This window comes from Capsella rubella, unplaced genomic scaffold (assembly GCF_000375325.1).
Source record: "Capsella rubella cultivar Monte Gargano unplaced genomic scaffold, Caprub1_0 scaffold_5, whole genome shotgun sequence".
In the NCBI taxonomy this organism is placed as follows: Eukaryota; Viridiplantae; Streptophyta; class Magnoliopsida; order Brassicales; family Brassicaceae; genus Capsella; species Capsella rubella.
In genome coordinates, this window is record NW_006238919.1 from 12,070,451 (window position 1) to 12,090,614 (window position 20,164).

Below are 20,164 nucleotides of genomic sequence, written 5' to 3' on the forward strand. Positions count from 1 at the left end.
GCTTGACTGCTTGCTAATCTATATATAGTTTCATAATAAAGTACTATTAGTTTTTTTTTGTTCTTAAAGAATAAATAAAACAGTACTAGGAAGAAACTTTTGAAGAGGAGGTGGACCAAATTCATAAATTCGACTTCCAAAAATCGGGAAGAGATCGACCTTCTTTTTTTTTTTTTTTTTTTTTAGCTCATATCCTCGTTTTGGTTAGCATTTTTAGTTTACCCTGTGTACGTTTTACATTTTAACGCATCAGTCAAATCTTTCTTCGTGTAAAGAAGACTACACGTGATCATCGAGTATTGTAAACAATTGAATATATTAGTGACAATATAGTGTGTGCAATATCATGAATTCAAATTCGGTAAAAAAAATGTCAATGTTTCTTAATTATATTTTGAATATGATGATACCATATATTTTCATAGGAGTAATTTGTCAAAAGTCCGTTTTTCCGTTGTCGAATAAAGTGACAGCCCTAAAAAAGACTAGGCTATACACATACATCCGTCTTTGGTTGTATTTCTATCACGTACGATGTTACTTACGCAATATATAATCTTGTTGGCGAGGTTAGGCTGTTTTATTTATTTCGTTATTACTGCATATGACTCTTAACGTTTCAACTAATTGTATAGCAAAATCAATATATAAACCTAGCTTAGCTATAAAAGAATAATCCAATTTTGCCTCTCTTTTTTTTTGTTGCATATAAGACAGCCACCATCCCTTCCTGTCCGGTAATAATTGATGGCTTTTTGAAAGGTTGATTCGTTTTTGTTTTCTTATCGTTTAATTGGTTGACAATGATTCATCTTCTCATCCCTTCTGTTTCTCGATAACAATTTACAAATTGTTGTTTATATAAAAAACTTGACATTTCTGAAATTATCCGACGACAAAAAAAAAGAAGCGTTTCTTTAGTTTGAAAAGTATATACACTTTAACACACTTGTGAGTTGTGACATCTAAACGTAAATTATATAGTAACCCAACCTAGCTAATATCATTTGCATTTCTATTTTCATATATAGATGGGTTTTTTTTTAAAGAAATAGGTTGATTAGATACCGAGTTTTTGTTAATATGCATACATTGGATCTGATCTTGAATTATTTGTGATTACACGACGATCCAGTTTCGTTGACGGTTATGTTTATGTGTTTTAGGGTTTCAGCCTTATGTTTTCTATGGTTATGACTTGATGTCACAAATAGCGAAGGCGATGAAGATAATGAAAAATAATTTAAGCTGGTTTCCCACTAACATTTAACCAATGCCTGAAAAATATTAACGTAAAACGTAACTCCTTGCGACGAATTAGAATGGCAAGATCATATCTCTGGAGTATATTATTATAATGATAAATAAGGATTATAATTATTATAAGGATCATAGTTACATGATATATAAAGTTGTTTAATGTTCCTTTTTTTTTTTGCAACACTGATTCAATTTTCATTTTACATATTAAAATGATAGTGATCATATTGACATTTAATTTCTGTGTATGATGGGATTGCCAAAAAGAAAAATATATATAGTATAGTATAGTATATATGAGATGTAAATGTAATAAGGAACTTTTGAAATGATTTTATGAATGGACCCCAATATCGTTCTCTATGCAATGTAATGATTTAAATGCAAACTCTTTGACGAAAGCAGAAGCCTTTAGTCGGGGTTTCGGTGTTGCCAGACTGTAGCAAAATAGTAACGATATATGCAGATATGGGATATATATAATATATATATATATATATATATATATATAATATAGTTTTTAGTTACGTAAATATTATTTGAGAAATTTAAGACAAATATATATATATCACATGATCGATATACCTAATTAATGGATAAATGATTCCACCAAACGCACATGGATATTAAAAATGTGTAATTGAATGAGATATCGATATCTTTATTTCGCCAAGAGAGTACCCTAAAGATAGTTATCAGTCAGTCGCCGTCGCCACTAGCTACTACCCAACGACTTAGACCCGCCGGAAACAAATCAACTACATTTCAATTATCTTAACCGATTACCTTGTCTGGCGATTCTCCTTTTAGTGTACTCAGTATTTGTATATTTATTATACTCACACGAGGAATTTTAAAATTCGTGTCAAAAACCTCAATACACGTTAAAGGTGTACGGATTTTATCTACAGAAATATCTACGTAGAAAAACTTATTATTAGCTAGGTTGTATTACTGTATTTATATATAGATTAATGGAGATTGGAGAGTAAAGAGATCATGCATATATTAGTCATTAAAAGATATGTTATCATATATATGTTCAGTTCAATTAATAATCATATACATTGCAAGAAGATATGTTATCAAAAACCTACATACTCTATGGTTTGATGTTGGTCATAAGTCATGACCCGCAGATAGATCATACAAAATAAAGGGTTCACAATATAGGGACGATCTAGAACGTACCATAGGTTGGGAGTGTCCATGAAACATTATAATATTAAACCCAATTCTAAATAGTCCGTACGAAGAAGATATATAGAATTGAACTAAGACAAAATAAATAAATAATGTAGAAGTAGTAGTACTGCAGAATGAACGGAAACAAAGTGGGTGGGTTTGCTTTTAGGTGTCGACCTCTCTACCTATCTATATATAGTCTATAGTATCAAATTATGATCCTTAAATTTGTAGTAGTACCAAAAAAACTAGAAGATAGAATCTTCTTTTTAACTTTCATGCATGTGTAGAATAAAGAAAACATATTCCGTTAATATTTATGGAAATATAGACACACACGTAAACACAAAAAGATAGACAAACAAAACAATATATAACAACAAGTCTACCACTTGGGCCATGGATATGTCTTTGTCTCTGAGTTGAAATCTGAGCTGGAAAACAATGCATGCCACTAAAGACTAAACACATTGATGCTCTCTATTTTCATGCATTGCTTTATTAAAAAAAGAAAATTCTCTACATTGATCATGATCACGATCAATATTGATCGTAGCTGATTTCATTCTATCGCAACTTAGTTGATATATTTCAATATTTATCTCGATATCGTTATTAAAAATCTGACCACGCTAAGAAATAAAAGGGTGAGAGTTACGTACATTGACACAACTAAAAGTGGACCCTTAATATTAAGACGATGGTTTGTATAATATATGAAGCCAAAGAGAATTGACTTATATATTTTGGAGATACATGTTGACTTCACCTCCTCTCTAATTGAATAGGCTATATATACTTTTCTAAGTCGATAGCTACAAGTAAACACGCACACAAAAACACCATACCTCGATTTTTCTTCCCAACAATAAATTATTTTATGAATAAAGCATATTGACATGAACTATGTTTTATATATTAGGTAATTCCCTGATTTATATTCTTATCGTGTCTGGCATTCATTTTCAACATAAATCTTTTCTGATTGAAAATTCATACATTTTATCATGATTTAATAAAAATATAATAATTTGTTATTCATACTGTACTTACTAAGGATTTGTATTAGCTAGCTAGTAGTATTGTTGCAACACTACTTTAACGCAAACCCACAGAATACATGTTGTTGACAAAACAAAATAAAAATAGACATAACGTACGTACGTATATGACGTATATAAATAATACACAAGGTTGATCAAAACAAGAGTATATATCATAATTAAGATTAGAAAAGACTAAACGGGTTTAGGGCATATATATATAGTTAGAAGAAAAACCGTAACCATATAGAATTTTCGATTGTGGGTCTGTGTGACAAATCAATCGGCACCTTACAATTCATAGGTTTTTTCGCCAAAAAAGGCCAAAGATAATTAGATAACGAAAATGATAGTCTATCAGTATTTTGGGAACGTCGTCGTCAATTACTACTTTGTCGTCCTTGCCCTGGTTTAAATAACAACTAGCCTAGTATGTATACATACGAGTAACTTGTAAAAATGAGCATGTATTGGAAATTCGCATATATTGATTGTGAAACATGACTATTAAAGTAAAAAAAAAAAAAAAGTGATCTGTAATGGGTTATTAATCTTATGATTATCATGCTTTGTATGTTGCTGTATCAGATATTGAATTGATCTTTATAATTGGGCTAACCACTCGAATTTTCATCAAACCAATTTAACAGCAAAAATGGTACCATCAGTTTCATGGGAATTGGTCGAATTCTCGATCTATTAACCTCGTAATAATAATAAGTCAGTCTGTCGGTTGTCTTCTTCGATTAATTTTATTTTTCTGTTGTAAAGTTGAAGTTTGGTTACTCAGAAGAAAACTAGGAAAACAGAAAAGAAGGTATAGAAATGAATGCAGAGAAATAATTAAATGAATTCTAATGAAGGGAGTGAAACTGATTGATTTGATGATTCGCCCTTAGCATAAAGCACGAAAACGAAGGTTATAGAAGTATCATTGGCACCTAACGTACGCTTTTGTTATAATTCGTTTAACATAAACGAAAAGTCATTAGTCACATGTAGATTACATTTCATATAATTTTAATAAAGGTATAAACACACACAAAAAAAGAGCTCTTTAAAACTTAATAATATTTTCTAGTCATTGGCAAATAAAAAAGAAAAGAAAAAGGTGACACTTATGATCATACTAACAATGCATAGTATGTGTAGGGGTAGTTCACACCTTCTAGAAGTCATTCCAGTTGCAAATTAAACGTCTTCAACCAAATGAGGAAATGCTTTTAAAACCACAAAAGAGTATAAATTTTCATACTAGCAAATAACCAAACAACAACAAAAGAATCATGGAAAGATACCAAGTTACCAACAAGAGTACACATAATTCGCAAACCCAACAAAAGTTGGCGCTAAAGAGAAACTCAATGAGGTTTTTGTTTTTACGAACAAAGTTACGTATTAATGTTGGGTTACTCACTTACTTGCCTCTGAGTGGATTTTTTTTAATTTTCTTTCCTCCCTCAAAATACTAATCATATGAAAAAGGAAAAGAACACAAAAATAATTTAGGGGAAGATCATATGAAAATCATACTATCTTAATCCCCATATGAAAAAGAAAATCATAGTAGTAAGATGCACTTAATCTAATCATAACACAAGTTGACAAAGAAAAGTTCTGAATTGTAACTTACATATACAAAATTTCATAATAATTAAAAAAACAATTTAGGAGAATATAAATAAAGTTTCGAAATTTTCGATGAAAGTGGATCACTGATATAACTGATCTGTTGCCCACATTATCGCTTTACATTGACCACTTTTTTTTCCCTTTTATTTATTTAATTTTTGGTGTGCACCACCAGTATATATATATTAAGCTTAATGAACAAATATTTGGTTGTGTAAATGTATAATTTCATCTGACAAAGATTAACAAATCAAAACAAAAGGGGGAAATTGACCGTTTTATTACTATCAAATTCATTTAAATTTTTTAAAAATACAGTTATGGACAGAGCTTGACTTGACTGGCGATGGCTGCAGATGAACAGAGTTTTAAAGAACGACTCAAAATCAAGCAAATATAAAGCTCACGTAGTAGTGATTAAAACATAAAATATTATTATTGAAAAAAAAACTATGTGCTTTTTTTCTTTAATATATGATGCCTCCAATCCCAATCGGAGAACATAAAAACCTCCCAAAGGGTTCTCTGTTCTATCTGAAACAAAAATAAAATAAAAGAACCCGGAATGGGTTTTTTGTTGTCTTTTGTTTTGGTCTTTTTGGATGACTAAAAGAAAACAAAAAAAAAATAAAAACAATGATGATGACGATAAAAATGCAAAACTGGAGATGGCAGAGATTGGTCTCTCTTAAGACATGACTGACTAATGAGAGTCGACCTGACTCATCTTGATAAGCCTCTCTTTTATCTTTTTAAGGATAAATATAGAGAGAAGCTTACTTTAAAATAATGCAGCCAAATGAGACACTGACGATTGGCTTTTTTTCAAGGCGCTGAAGCCGTGGAGAAATCAGGATGCAGATGATTGCTTCTCCAGTTTCTCCTTTAGAATCTCGGCTCTTCTCTGCTCCGTGTGCTGAGCTATAGTGCTTGCGAGTCCATGGTAGTGCGGGTCTAGAGTCTGGGTAAGGCCTTGGAACCTTGTAGAGTCTGATGCTTGCATTCCTATTGAAACAAAACCAAATTTAATGCTTATATGTCAAATATATACATGGCAAAAACAAAAACAAAAATCATATTATATAATATCGTTTCTCTCATAATACCTGTGACTGCATCCATGAATAGAACGAAAGGATCCACTTCATCAATTGGAGAGTCTAATTCCTCATCATCGCTGAAATCATCGTCTGAAAAGTCATCATCGTCGCTGTAAGAGCGGAAGTCCTTTGCCTAATGATAATACACAAAAGAAGCAACTTAACTTAGTGAGCTACTACGACAAGCACACTGCACCTTTCATGATATCATTTAGAGGATTAGATTCAGTGGTTAAAGAAGACAGACCTGTGCTGCTAACTTGCGGAGCGTGCTTCCATCAGTTTCATCTGGATTCTCGTCATCACCATCCTCATCCTCATCATCTGACTGGAATTCATCCATGTCGTCGTCATCTTCCTCGTCTTCTTCCTCTTCTGCCTTTGCAGCTTCTGTCATAAATGTTCAAATATGAGTATCGGCGAGGGTCAATGGTAAGAGAAATGGGAAATAGTAGATGGCACTGACCAGCAAGCTGATCCTTGTATGCCACTAAAAGCTCGAGAAGAGCCCTGAATACATGTTGCAAGACCTCTACGGGCAATTGTCCAGCAGGGAGACTGAAAAGTGATGTCAACCCCAATATGCAAACTTTCTTATCATGCTCTCTGCATGTAAAGCAAGGAAGATAATTTACATCTTGAAGGAAATGTGAAGAGAAGAGAAAGATAGAGGTTCAAAAAGATTGGATTTACCCACCTCTTGAAGTTAGCATATCCACCACTCTTCTTCTTTTCTTGCAGCATTTGGAACCATAGAGTAAAAATTTCTGTTGCGATACCAAACCGTTGCAGTATGCCAAGTGCCAAAGGGGTATTGTAGTAAAAGGCATTTGCAATCTGCCCAAGGGTATTATCACAGGGATATATTCAAAAATTATTGCCAATCAGGAAGTAAAACACATAGCTTAACTCAGTGAAAGACAGCTAAATGACTTCATGATGCACACAGTTTAACAGCGTCTACTTTGCTTACCACTTCAACCAGAAGACACTTGAAAGAAGATTTCTCAGCACCTCGTAGCCGATCTAGTGTGATTCTCATGTAGGGCTCCACCCATTGATCCACCTGCCCCTTACAAGTCTGAAGCACTAACCCTAATAGCTTTGGAGCTGGCTCAAGGTCACTGTCATCAATATTTTTATTCGCCATAAGCTGCCATGAGAAGGAATTATCAAGTTAACCGATATATAAGTATGTGTTCACTGGGTGGGAAAAAGGATGATGCCATCTTTTTTTTTTCTTAAATGAGTAAACGGCAACTATCAGATATTGAGCTTACCACAGAGATCACACTCCAGAGACTTTGCTGGTAATCTGGTTCCTTGCAAGTGAGATAATGTCCAGTCCCCCTGGATATGTAGTTGTGCAGTGGGACCAATAAATCTAATAATATTCAAAAGAAGGATCAGGCAAAAAGGAAAAGTAAATAAGAAAAGTGAATGAGTTTTATGAAAACAGAAACGGCAAAAAAGGACTGCATGTTCATACTTGGGAAGAAGTCAATTGCCCAATCCACGAGTGCTTCCATCATTAAAGGCCATAAGCTCCACATATCCAATGATATTGTAGGTGAAAAAGTAGTAATATATGAGACGATCTCCAAAACCTCTTCAAACACATCTGGCCAGATAAAATATATAGATGAAGCACAATGTTTAAAACAAGTACAAATGACATCAATCCCAATGCATTAAATACACATCATTCAAAAGAACCAAGCAAATGATTAACAATTCCAGAGCTTATAGAATTTCTAAAACAGTATGCATACCTTGACCATCAGTTGTCAGCATTTTCCGCATTATTGGCAACAAATGTGGTTCAATCTGACCATAGAGATGAGGGAGACTACTGATAGATTCAAGAATTGTACTGATGGCACGGAGACATCCCACTGCAGCCAATGCACCAGCATCATCAGTTTCATCATCACCGTTGTCAGTGTCGATACACCTCCAAAATGCACTGGCCTGGAATTTATTATCATGAACAAGGTATAATAGGGCTAAAAGTAATATAAAACTAAAAAAGGGGACACTACAGTATATTATCTTACCAAATTCTGGCACAAACCCAAAGCATAAGGAGAAATCTCCTCTCCAAACTTATACACAATAGTTTCTAAAGTAAAAGCAAGGTCTTCATTTTCAACTTCATTCATTAGCTTGAAAAATTCTGCACAGCACAAGTCCATTCCGATTATTAGTTAGTTAACACAATGTTCTGTTTTAGCGAAATAACTTGAAATGGAAAAAGTAAAATCATTTGTATAGCGTACCATCAAGAAGCTGGGGAAGAACTGGGCGAATCTCATCTAGATCTGCAGGGGAGATAAATTTAGTCGAATATACAATTCCATGTTAAACACAAAAAGTCTGAAGGGTAGGAAAATCTTAAGAAAGAAAGAAACATATTTTTCTGGTGGTGCTGATACTTACTTTTGCAGGCTTCAATGAATGACCGCAAAGCAAAAACTGAATCCACCCGAACAGGAAGTTCGGGATCACGCATTCCGGAGATAACACAATGCAGTGCCTTGGAAAAGTTGCTCTGGTCTGAGAAATTGATATGGGCATATTGCCCTGCAACCCATGCAGCCTACACAGTAGATGAGATAAAGAAATAAGCTTGACAAGTTACAATATCCATGTGATGAAAGCAATGTGGATGATGCAAAACAATCACAGGTTGTTTGGTCACAGAAACCCTAGAAAGATAACAATGAATAAATAATTCAGTCACTGCAGCATCTACGCGGGCATATCCTATACCAAAAACATAGTCCTTCGAGAATTTGACATGGTAGTGATATATACAAGACGTTCAGATGTTCAGGCACAGATGTTCAGATGTTCAGGCACAGATGTTCAAATTGTTTTGTCACAGAAACCCTAGAAAGATAACAATGAACAAATAATTCAGTCACTGCAGCATCTAAGCGAGCATATCCTATACCAAAAAATAATCCTTCGAGAATTCACATGGTAGTGATATATACAAGAAGTTCAGATGTTCAGGCACAGAGCTTCACAAAGCAGTAAAAGATAATTTGAAGCAAATGGAGATAGAGTAAATTCAAAACATCAGGTAACTGGTAGTAGGTATCTGCAACATCTTTGAGCACATGAATAGATGATAATGAATAAAAATATGGCTTAAACCAAATCTGTCACTAATACCTTAGCTCTAAGATGACCAGCCGGGCTGCTAAATTCAGGAAAAACGTGTTGCACTAACATATTCTCTAGCTCAGACTTGTAGGGTTCATTTTGCCTAAGTTTATCACAAAGTGTCCCAACAGCAAGCAGAGCACCATCCTTAAGGCGATAAGGCTTTTCTCCCAGAGATGCTTCATTATATCTAAAACAAATAAACGATGTAATCATATCATGTCGGAATAATAAAATATCCTTTTCTATTTTTTGTAGACGAAGCTTGAAGTTACCTCTTAAAAATGTCCACGATGAACTGTATAAATCTTGGGAAATTTTCTTTTCCACGCTTTCTGATTAGCTCAGTCACAAAGTCCATAGACGCAGTCCTGGGACTGTATAAATCTTCAATGATATCTGTAGACAGATAATGTTTTATTGTAGTTAGAAAAAGAAAGTAAAAAAAAAACATACAAGGCATATTTTAGGATTATCCAAACAATACAAGGTAGACTTTATGGACATACCATAACCCTTCCGTACATACTCATGTGGGTCTTCATCCCAAAGCATTTGATCATTATCATTGAAGCACATAAGTGGAAAAACTATTTCAAAAAGTAGAGTATGAAGGTGTGGCTGCAGTAAGTTGTACATGCTATTCTTCGAGATACTGCAGAGACATAGATAGCCAATAAGAATTATGGTACCCCATACATAATAAAGAAATCAGTATGCAAATAGAGCAGTTATCGGTTTTGAAGGAAACAATAAATATGCAACTAGAAAATCAATCCAAGACATAATAATTACGGCTCTGGTTAGACGTGAGAAAAGATATGAAAACACCAGCAATTTTTTAAACCAGAAGAAAATATTACTAGCTAGAGTCTCCAATAAAGCCAAAAGAACCTATACTGGGGACATCAGGTGCAATGATTTTTTCATGTCAATATCTCCAGAGAACTCATATTCAAATAAATTTCTAAAGTTGGTCAAAATTTTGCCAGAGAGTATATCAGACCTGTTGCTTAGATATTGAAGAATTAGGTTGATGACTCTATCTGGAAGATATCCACCAATACGTACGGTATTCAACAGTTTCAGGTGGCATTCTAATATCTTCGCTGCATAATTCGTCTGGAACATTTGGGCAAAGGCTTTGTTATCCGGATTCTGAAGTTTCAGATCTCCAAACCTAAATAGGTTCATAAAATTGTTAAGTCAAGGCAGATGAAAAAAATGTTAGGTTGTAAGTCAATGGTAGGATTTCAATGTTCCTGCATACCGAGTGTACAGCCTGTTTAAAATGTGAGCAACCCATTTTTTGACCTTCCACCACCCCCAAGATTTCCTAAGCTCAGGGTCTTCAGGCTGGCCTTCTATGGGAACAGGACGTTCCAAAATGTTTAGGAACAAACCCATCCAAGCATTAAACAAGTTTGGATCAAATAATGGTCTTGGGAGCTCTAGCTGTATGGAACAAGGATACACGAGAATTATAAAATAGAACTTCATTACCAACCTCCTAAAACCCATATACTTCTTACAAAAAAAAAAATCCACAAAATTCCCCAGTTGAAGCCAGGGAACAGCTACAAACAATTAAGGATAATTACTGCAAGATGTAAAACTTACATAAATACACGACCAAAATATCTTGCATACAAGCTTGATATGGTCTGCCACTTCGAGAGAAGGATTTTCAACATGGACGAGATTGTTAAATATATTCAAAAGGTGCGGAAAGGTCTCCTCGACTACTCGGTGAATGGGTGCCCTGTCTTCATCTGACTTAAACCTATAAACAGAAAGTGGGAAAAGCAGAAAGGGAACTTAAAAATGTATATCTGATTGAATCTGCAAGGTGTTGCTCTGATTTTAAATATGATATTGATAGTCAAACTCTTCCTGAGACAGTATCAACCCCACAGTGATATGTAACCCAAGCTAATCTAAATGCGCATATCTTTCCGACTAATCTACTACTGATAATTATGCCATGATTTTGCAAGTTCAAGAATTGAGCCCACAGGAATTACATAAGCTAATAATGGCTGCAAAGATATAAACCTCTAGGACTCTCAAAACTGAGCAGTGTAAATAAAATCTACAAAGCACTATGCAAGAGGCAGAGCACCAATAAAGAACACTAGTGATTATAGAATCCGATTTGTATCATTATCATTAATAATAAGAGGAGCTGAAGCATAATGGCAAATAAAAGTTTGATTTATGGGGATAAGAAGAGTCAAAAATTGGAAAAAAAAATATTAAATTAATTGACCAAAAGGGTATAGAGGAACTCTATTTCTCATAAAAGACAAGGAAATTTTCAGAGGAAGAACAAACATAATAAGATGACTGAAAAAGGCCAATTGCTAATCTATGCTTGTGACATGAACTACGAACAGGAAAATAAATAAGTTGAGCTACAATTCTTATGCACATGGTGATTTGGACAGTCAGTTTCAAAAGATAAATAAAAAATCAGAGAAGCAGACTAACTCGTATTTTGAAGATAAAATCCGCAAGACAAATAATGCTCCATAAACTTGTTGACCTTGCAAGTTGTGCTTCACCCAGTCCAGGAGATGGGACCATTGCTCAGGATAGTCAGCGTAAATTATGGTCTTGAGGCACTCTCCCATCTGAACTCTGCATCATGCGCACCAATAACAAGCTAGAATAAGGGCCAAAAACAGAGGTTGTCTTTCCAAATGCATACTTTATAGTTGACATTTTACATCAGTTGTGGGAGTATATATATAATCAACCATTGAACTCTAGATAAGACAAAACAAATCAGTCGGTGGACTGCAAAAAGGGCATTGTCTTAATGAGTGCTGCAAGGAATAGTATAACTGCTACCTCAAAATCGGGGGAACTTGAGAGACATATACAAGAATCTGGTCCCTGACAACATTTTTATCACTGGGCAAGATTTTGTTCTGATCACCTGAAAAACCGAGAAAAAAAACAAATGTAAAACAAGCAAAGAGCTAACAAATAGTATAATTGATCAATTCAAAAGAAAGAGACAATTACCAGAATGAGGTTCCCAATGCTTAGAAATGAAATTCTTGAAGTGGATACTAGCCGATTGGCGTACAGAAAGGTCAGAGCCACCATCAACAATTATTTGCAATATCCTTACCAAATGCTGTGGAGTGTGCTGCAACTGTAAATTAAAAAAAAAAAGAACAAAATCCAAACAAATTTAAAATCATATAAGCACAGTCAAATCAAGTCAATCTTATAAAAAGCATCTATGTTGCCGAGTTTTGATTAGCTTAGTCCTCTAACAATTCTATTTAAAAAAAAAAAAAAAAAGTCTTAACTAAGCAGAGGAGGGAACAATAAACAGAAGAATCAAAATTTACCTGATTTAGGCTCTGCTCAGCAGCTCTACGCTCTTCAGGATTGGGACTGAAAGCAGCCGCGCCAACGATTAAGGCAAGGCTAGGCAGATCCATCGGGACAATTCACAAGCAGCACTATCCCAAAAAACAAAAAAACAATCGGGATGTCACGAATTCGAAGTCTTCCGATGTCGTCGTCTCTCCGGTAGAAATCGAAGAGACGAGAGTCAAATCAGGAGGAGGAAGAGACGAAGACGAAAAAGAGAGAGAGAGAGAGAGAGGTATAAGAAGAAGGTCTAGGGTTTTATAAATTGGTTCGTTGGTGTGGTTAACTTCTTCCAAGTCTCTGGTTCGCACGCGCGTGGGTAATATAAGTGAAACACACAACAAATACTCTATATAAAAAACACGTGAGACACATACAAATACAAAACCGAGACTTGCCTGGAGCAGCTCCACGGCTACGGCACGCCTTACTAGTTTACACGGTCGCTGGACCACTTTTATTTTTATCTATTTACTATGTCCGTTATAATAGGATTCTATTTGTATGGGTTAATTAATGATTTAATATGGACAACTAATGTTATAAGAGGACAAAAATATTTCAATTAAAGTAGATACTAAATAGAATGAGTTTGGTTTTCATTTCATTCACTAGTTTTTAGTATCTAATCTGATTCTTTCTTTCATTGATAATTCTATTTAATTTTTTTATTTTCATGAATTAAAAGAAATAGATCTTACAATATCGGATGATATTAATTATAGCAAAACAACACTTCTTCTATACATGAATGTTAACAAATAAAAAAATAATGAGTACGTATATTGTAATAAATTATTTTGATATGGTGGGGAAAGTCTTCATATATAAAAAAAAAATTATTAGCGAATAAAAAACACTTTTATATATATAATGATGAGTAAACTTCTGAATTTAGAGTGGAGCCATCCGTACCTAATAGATAACTCATTGATTTTAATCTTACGTCAGGGCCAGTTCATTCAAATGCGAATTATTTTCCTTCTCTTCATTTTTTTAGAATTATAACAATTTATTTTCTTAGATCACACCCAAAAAAAAAAAGAAGAAGCAATTTTTTTTTTTCCTTCTGATTTATTTGGTTGGCTATAAATTGGGCTTCAAGAGCAGCGCGGGATATACATGGGCCTGAGTATTATTTAGTGGGCCACAATTTCCCAAAAGCTTTTTCTTTTCTCTCTTTTTTTTGTTTCCCCTTTTTGTGTGTAGTTGACAGCTCTCAAAAGCTCGTTATCATTATTTGGGTATCCCTCTGTTAATTGGGTAGGAAAAAGAACTGAAATTACAATAGTTAGCATGTGAATTTACATTATGCAAAAATGTTATTTGATCATTCTTCAATTATTATCTACGTGCAAAAACAAATATTTCTACCCCCACTTTTATTTGGATGTGTATGTACAATGTCGAGACTAGCCGTTGGCTCTTTTCACACATTTATTAGAGAGAACATTTGGTACTGTTACTATGAATTACATCTTTTTTCCACCCACCGGTTCTACTGTCGTACTCCTATGTTGCTCTTATCTTAATTATCAAAACATCACTCTTAAACCATTATCAAACCGGTGTAGTTAATTTTAATTAATTCCGTTTCATGTACACTAAGAATACTTGTATAGCCGCCCGCCACTCACTTAATTAAGAGAAAAGTATGGCTTAATTTCGGTTCTATCTTGATTTAGTTTCGGATGTTCGCATCTTCTTCTTTCTTTTTTCAGCTCTCATATTAGATGTTTATCTTTCTTTCTTTTTCATTTTGTCTACAAAGTTAGCTAATGTGTTTCACGAACAGATAAATTTCAAATATACAAGAAAATAATTGATCGGTAAAATCTCTACTCCTATAACGTACGATAACTAGAGACTGGTTGTTACGTTCTTATCTTGTTTTGGTTAGAAAAAATGGTTGTTGCACTATGAACTCAAATTCAGACCGAACAGTCATAAGGGGGATCAAAACCATCGATTCATCTATGGCCAACGACCCTCGAAGCATCAAACAATAGCCATAAACAGACAGTCGTAATACAAAGACGTCCCGTTAAATAACAAAAACAACAGCACGAGAAAGAAAGAAAGACAAAAAGACGTTCTGATAAACGAACCATGAGCTCCACGGAGACATCATACGAACCGCTATTGAGACGGCTCCACTCAGATTCTCAGATTTCTGAACGGTCTTCGCCGGAGATAGAGGAGTTTCTCCGTCTTCGTGGATCCACCGTGACGCCACGCTGGTGGCTTAGGCTAGCCGTGTGGGAGTCGAAGATTCTATGGACGCTATCTGGAGCCTCTATTGTCGTCTCTGTGCTGAATTACATGCTCAGCTTCGTCACCGTCATGTTCACTGGCCATCTCGGTTCTCTTGAGCTCGCCGGTGCTTCCATCGCCACCGTCGGCATACAAGGCCTCGCTTACGGTATCATGGTAATCATAAATATTCCAGTCGGTATTAACTCACACACGGTTTAAACCGTAGTAAAAACAGAGCAAAGAACACAAAGTTTAAAACAGAGTAAAGAACAGAGGCCGACTTAGTACGATGCGTAATACTATATAATAGTTTTGCTACCGTTTTGTAAAGTAAAAATTTATTGGTTTTCATGTAATTTTGATTCAGGTTATCTGTATTGAACATTTTCAAATTCTAAACATTCTGTTAACCAAAATTGACTAGTTGGGAATGGCAAGCGCGGTACAGACAGTGTGTGGTCAAGCGTACGGAGCGAGACAGTACTCCTCAATGGGAATCATCTGCCAACGAGCCATGGTCTTGCACCTTGCAGCGGCATTCCTCCTCACGTTCCTCTACTGGTACTCGGGTCCAATCCTAAAAGCGATAGGACAATCTGCAGCCATCGCGCAGGAGGGTCAGGTCTTTGCGCGCGGGATGATTCCCCAGATTTACGCTTTTGCACTCGCTTGCCCGATGCAGAGATTTCTCCAGGCTCAGAACATAGTGAACCCTTTGGCTTACATGTCCTTAGGAGTTTTCTTACTCCACACGTTACTCACGTGGCTGGCCACCAATGTGCTGGATTTCGGCTTGCTTGGGGCGGCTCTGGTTCTGAGTTTCTCATGGTGGCTTCTCGCGGCATTGAACGCTCTGTATATCCTAATAAGCCCGAGTTGTAAGGAGACTTGGACCGGGTTTTCAAGTAGGGCTTTTAGAGGGATATGGCCTTACTTCAAGCTCACGATAGCTTCAGCAGTCATGCTATGGTAACCAGAAAGCTGTTTGATCTGACCTGTTAAGTCTCTATTTGAAAGAAAGCTAATACCAAATTTTATATGGAAAAATCTGCAGTTTGGAGATATGGTACAACCAAGGGCTAGTGATTATCTCCGGTTTACTCACCAATCCAACAATTGCTCTAGACGCGATTTCGATATGGTATTTTTCCCAGTGGAATCAAATACCAGTCAATCCGAGTCATATCTTGATCCGCTTTAGTCCCTTTTTTTTTGTCTAGCATGTATTACTTGAACTGGGATATGCAGTTCATGCTTGGTCTAAGTGCAGCAATCAGGTATGCTTCAGTCAACAAAATACAGAATGACACGCAGTTCCAATTTAACATTTTGTGCTCTTGAGCAGTGTCCGAGTGAGCAACGAGCTAGGAGCGGGAAATCCACGAGTGGCTAAGTTATCAGTGGTGGTGGTCAACGTCACGACTGTTCTCATCAGCATAGTTCTCTGTGTCATTGTGCTTGTGTTCCGCGTCGGCCTTAGCAAAGCCTTTACCAGCGACGCAGAGGTTATAGCAGCCGTCTCTGACCTCTTTCCACTCCTAGCCGTATCCATTTTCTTAAACGGGATCCAACCAATTCTCTCTGGTAAAACACACACACAAAAGAGACCTCTTTTGTGAATTGCTTGTTTGATCTTTGGTATTTGTGGATTGATTTTTTGTTTGTTGAATCGGTAAAAAAAAGGGGTCGCTATTGGAAGTGGGTGGCAAGCAGTGGTGGCTTATGTGAATCTTGTTACTTACTATGTCATTGGTCTCCCTATTGGCTGTGTTCTTGGCTTCAAAACCAGTTTGGGAGTTGCTGTATAATCTCTCTTTTCTTCTCTTTCTCTCACTTCCTATGTACTTACATATATTGTTTTCTAAGATTTGGGAGACTTTTCTTTACAGGGGATCTGGTGGGGAATGATTGCAGGAGTCATACTTCAAACTCTAACTTTGATTGTTCTTACGCTTAGAACTAACTGGACTTCCGAGGTAAAACAGTGACGACCCTCTCACTCTCTCCAGTGTAGTCCAAAGTTCTTACCTTTACCCTGCATCTTTTGTAGGTGGAAAATGCAGCTCATAGGGTAAAGACTTCGGCAACTGAGAATCAAGAGATGGCTAATGAAGGAGCTTAAGATAACAGCAAGCAGAGACTCTGTTTTTTGCGTGCTCTTTTGGTGGCAACTAGCAAGAGATATAATATGAAATAAGTAACCCTTTGATTCTTAAGTTATTTGGGGATTCAGAAACATATATCATTTCTTTAACTACAGACAAAAATAACGGATGAACTACTTAGTCCTCTTCTGCAAAATCTTATCTTGTGGCCTTAGATGATTACAAAATTTAATCTTTCTGTAGTTTTCATAACCCTACAAGTTCTTCCGTCTGTAAGCTACCATAACCCAAAGACCCTTCTTCTGCTTTATCACACAACACAGTTTCTCTTGCATCATCATCATCTCCTTCATCCTCATCCTCATCCTCATCCTCATCATCACTAGATTCACTACTTATATCTTCCTCCTCTTCATCATCATCAGATCCATAAACTCTAGCAATAATGGTTGTTGTCTCATTTCTGAGACCAGTAAGTTCCTTAGCTTCCTCCAGCTCATCTTGAGTTGACGCTAACGATAAAAGCACATTCTTAGCTTTCTGATCAGGTGGTACCCCACAACTTTCCATCTCTTTATACCAATCAAGAGCGCTCCCGAAATCCTTACACCTCCCAGATGCATCCATGATAGTTGTTAAAATGGTTTGATTTGCTTTGATGCCACTTAACCTCATTTTCTCATATACCTCCATCATCTTCTCAACATCATTCACTTTTGCATACCCTTTTATCATTGTCCCGTAGGTGACTACATTCGGTTCAAAACCGTCTACTTTTATCCTCTTGAAGAATTTCTCAGCACCCTCCATGTCAGAGGCATTCACATACGCTGATAACATAGTTGTGTAAGACCAGAGATCCGGGAAAATTCTGCGAGGGAAACATGTTAATTGCCTATCAATCTAAAACAAGCAAAATTAATCAAAGCATTCTTTACCTGTCCCGCCGCATGCTCTTAAAGACAGTCTTTGCTTGCTCCACCATCCCGGAAATAGCAAATGCATCAAGCAAAATATTATAAGCTTTATGTGTCGGCCTGAAAAAACGAGAAAATAAAAATAATATATCCGAAACCGAGGTTTATAATATATCCGAAACGAGAAAAAATTAATAATTATAAATGGTTGTAGGAAGCCACATCCAAAAAACTGACCTTACACCAGCATCAAGCATCTCTTCAAAAACAGATAGTGCTTCTTCCTCTCTTCTGGCTCTCCCATATGCTTTGATAAGTAAAGCATAACTTACAACGTCGGGTTGAACATCAGATCTTTGCATCTGAAAAAGTGAACATTCAGCTAAAAGAGTTAGATCACAACTATTACAGGCCAAGGCATACACCTCAATGGTTTTTCTAGTGTATACTAATTATTTAAAAGAAGAGAGCATTCAGATCACCTGGTCATAGATCTTAGAAACTTCTTTATAATTAGTTTCGAAAGACATCAGGCTATTGTAAGTGACGGTAGACTGGGGAACTCCTTTCCCAGACATTGAAGCAAATACTTTTCGAGCCTTATCATAGTTTCCAGCCTTCTTGTACATGTATATCATCATGTGATACATCTTTTGATCCGGCTTCAATGGTGATTTCTTCTCATCTAAAAGAGTCTCAAAGACCTCCTCAGCTTCTTTAAATTTGTTCCCCTCTACAAAAGTCTTAAGTATAATCTGATAAGTTACAGCAGAAGGCTCTGGGCCTGAAGTCTGCATCCTTCGAAATATCGCTTCAGCATTATTGCATTTGCCTCCCCTCCCATAAGATTCCATGAGAGCGGTATAAGAAATTACATTTGGACTCGAGCCCATCTTACTCAGTACGCTCAAAACCCTTTCAGCTCCGTTGAAGTTTCCTAGTTTCCCATAAGCTGTAATGAGCATCAAAAAATCCATTTCACTGAAGTTCCACCAGTTCTGGTATCTAAGCCATTCAAGAATCTGGATTACATAGAAAGGAAGTAACCATATATCAGACACAACCAACAACTATTGAAAAGGTAAAACTAAGAGCTCGCAAAAGTCAACAGTCAAACATTGCTGAGAGTAATTCTTCATAACATAAGAGTAATTCTTCAGGTATAAATGACAACAAACATATCTTTTGGCAGCATCAATATTGAAATCCCCAACACTAGACTAAAGATGACTCATCTAATATATTATCTATAAAGATTTAAGATTTAAGGGAGTCAGTCATTGTGCATACCTCACTGACAAGGTTCCATTTCTTAAGCTGCTTAAATCTAACCAAAGTACCCAAAACAAGATCCCTGGGAAGACCTTGGTCACCGTCAGTTCTGTATTGCCTAAGCACGGGAACAGCAGACCCCGTCGATTCAATCTCTAACATTAGCCCTCTCCATCTCTTCTGATCCGTCTCGTCAGCTGCATCCTTAAAAACCTCCATTTTCCTCCGCTTTTGCAGGAATTTCCTTGGAGCCAGCATTCCCATACAAACAACTCTGAACCGATTTTGGATTTTAACACCAACATTGATTATATTGTTCTGTAGTTTCCTCTGACTGATACACAAAGAGACGAATTCTTAAATACAAAAACAAAACAAAACTTTTAATAGCTTAAAAGAAAAGAACATAAACCCTAACAGTCACTACCCTCAGTCCTCAGATAATAATCCCACACGGCCACACAGCTTAAATCTTACACAATCGATTGAACTCAACAAAACCCACCATGGATTTTTCGCAGAAATTAGGAAAAGGCGGTCTCTTTTGTCACAGAATTATCCCAACCCGTCAGTGGAAACGAAAGAAAATTTCTAGTAAAAAGGAAACTCTAAGACCCCAAAATGAGAAACTAGTAAAGAAGTGAATAGGAAAGAGAAAAGGAAACCTGTGATTACTTGATGGAACTGAGACAAACGGCTTGAAAATTACAGTCTGTGACATTTATAAAAGTTCGCAGCTTCTCCTCTGTCGCAGCAAGCAAAGGAGAAGAAGAAGAAAGCTACTCTTCTCTTATCTTTAAAAAGTTAAAACTTCAAAGTGGATATTTATTTAT

At 35.9% G+C, this 20,164-nt stretch overlaps 3 protein-coding genes across 4 annotated transcripts; 1 reads left to right on the plus strand and 2 right to left on the minus strand.

Annotated features, from left to right (window-relative positions):
- Nucleotides 1–5,537: 5,537 nt before the first annotated feature.
- Nucleotides 5,538–13,160, minus strand: LOC17885852 (importin beta-like SAD2 homolog). Its single transcript, XM_023782241.1, has 22 exons — nucleotides 12,757–13,160; nucleotides 12,422–12,554; nucleotides 12,245–12,332; nucleotides 11,882–12,031; nucleotides 11,012–11,174; nucleotides 10,662–10,846; nucleotides 10,398–10,571; nucleotides 9,901–10,046; nucleotides 9,667–9,790; nucleotides 9,401–9,581; nucleotides 8,660–8,819; nucleotides 8,500–8,541; nucleotides 8,278–8,396; nucleotides 7,993–8,191; nucleotides 7,710–7,841; nucleotides 7,501–7,604; nucleotides 7,194–7,373; nucleotides 6,918–7,057; nucleotides 6,687–6,826; nucleotides 6,468–6,610; nucleotides 6,227–6,353; nucleotides 5,538–6,125 (listed from the first exon to the last, which is right to left on the minus strand). Exons 1-22 carry the CDS (start codon nucleotides 12,847–12,849, stop codon nucleotides 5,971–5,973), a joined length of 3,078 nt encoding a protein of 1,025 aa, XP_023638009.1. The 5' UTR covers nucleotides 12,850–13,160; the 3' UTR covers nucleotides 5,538–5,970.
- Nucleotides 13,161–14,791: 1,631 nt separating this feature from the next.
- LOC17887194 (protein DETOXIFICATION 41) lies at nucleotides 14,792–17,275 on the plus strand. The gene is made up of 8 exons (XM_006292329.2): nucleotides 14,792–15,211; nucleotides 15,462–16,006; nucleotides 16,092–16,178; nucleotides 16,258–16,314; nucleotides 16,383–16,621; nucleotides 16,721–16,839; nucleotides 16,927–17,013; nucleotides 17,088–17,275. The coding sequence occupies exons 1-8, from the start codon at nucleotides 14,891–14,893 to the stop codon at nucleotides 17,157–17,159; spliced, it is 1,527 nt and encodes a 508-aa protein (XP_006292391.1). The 5' UTR covers nucleotides 14,792–14,890; the 3' UTR covers nucleotides 17,160–17,275.
- Nucleotides 17,227–20,114, minus strand: LOC17887385 (pentatricopeptide repeat-containing protein At3g59040). Of its 2 annotated transcripts, none has more exons than XM_023782729.1 (6): nucleotides 20,007–20,084; nucleotides 19,350–19,665; nucleotides 18,542–19,081; nucleotides 18,297–18,421; nucleotides 18,081–18,179; nucleotides 17,227–18,013 (listed from the first exon to the last, which is right to left on the minus strand). In XM_023782729.1, exons 2-6 carry the CDS (start codon nucleotides 19,593–19,595, stop codon nucleotides 17,389–17,391), a joined length of 1,635 nt encoding a protein of 544 aa, XP_023638497.1. In that variant the 5' UTR covers nucleotides 19,596–19,665; nucleotides 20,007–20,084; the 3' UTR covers nucleotides 17,227–17,388. The 2 variants fall into 2 exon arrangements, with proteins under 2 accessions (XP_023638497.1, XP_006290805.1); XM_006290743.2 differs by having other exon boundaries at nucleotides 17,389–18,013; nucleotides 19,997–20,114.
- Between the last annotated feature and the right edge of the window lie 50 nt (nucleotides 20,115–20,164).

What these genes read in the sequence shown, in the direction of transcription:
- LOC17887385 (XM_006290743.2), bottom strand. Translation starts at nt 20,052, where the DNA reads ATGTCACAGACTGTAATTTTCAAGCCGTTTGTCTCAGTTCCATCAAGT. An exon ending in GTTCCATCAAGTAATCACAG is followed by an intron (nt 19,666 to 19,996) that starts GTTTCCTTTTCT and finishes TTTGTGTATCAG; the next exon opens with TCAGAGGAAACTACAGAACA. An exon ending in AATGGAACCTTGTCAGTGAG is followed by an intron (nt 19,082 to 19,349) that starts GTATGCACAATG and finishes TATGTAATCCAG; the next exon opens with ATTCTTGAATGGCTTAGATA.
- LOC17887194 (XM_006292329.2), top strand. Translation starts at nt 14,891, where the DNA reads ATGAGCTCCACGGAGACATCATACGAACCGCTATTGAGACGGCTCCAC. An exon ending in GATCCAACCAATTCTCTCTG is followed by an intron (nt 16,622 to 16,720) that starts GTAAAACACACA and finishes GGTAAAAAAAAG; the next exon opens with GGGTCGCTATTGGAAGTGGG. An exon ending in GAACTAACTGGACTTCCGAG is followed by an intron (nt 17,014 to 17,087) that starts GTAAAACAGTGA and finishes CATCTTTTGTAG; the next exon opens with GTGGAAAATGCAGCTCATAG.
- LOC17885852 (XM_023782241.1), bottom strand. Translation starts at nt 12,849, where the DNA reads ATGGATCTGCCTAGCCTTGCCTTAATCGTTGGCGCGGCTGCTTTCAGT. An exon ending in GCATTGGGAACCTCATTCTG is followed by an intron (nt 12,333 to 12,421) that starts GTAATTGTCTCT and finishes TCGGTTTTTCAG; the next exon opens with GTGATCAGAACAAAATCTTG. An exon ending in ATCGTGGACATTTTTAAGAG is followed by an intron (nt 9,582 to 9,666) that starts GTAACTTCAAGC and finishes TATTTGTTTTAG; the next exon opens with ATATAATGAAGCATCTCTGG.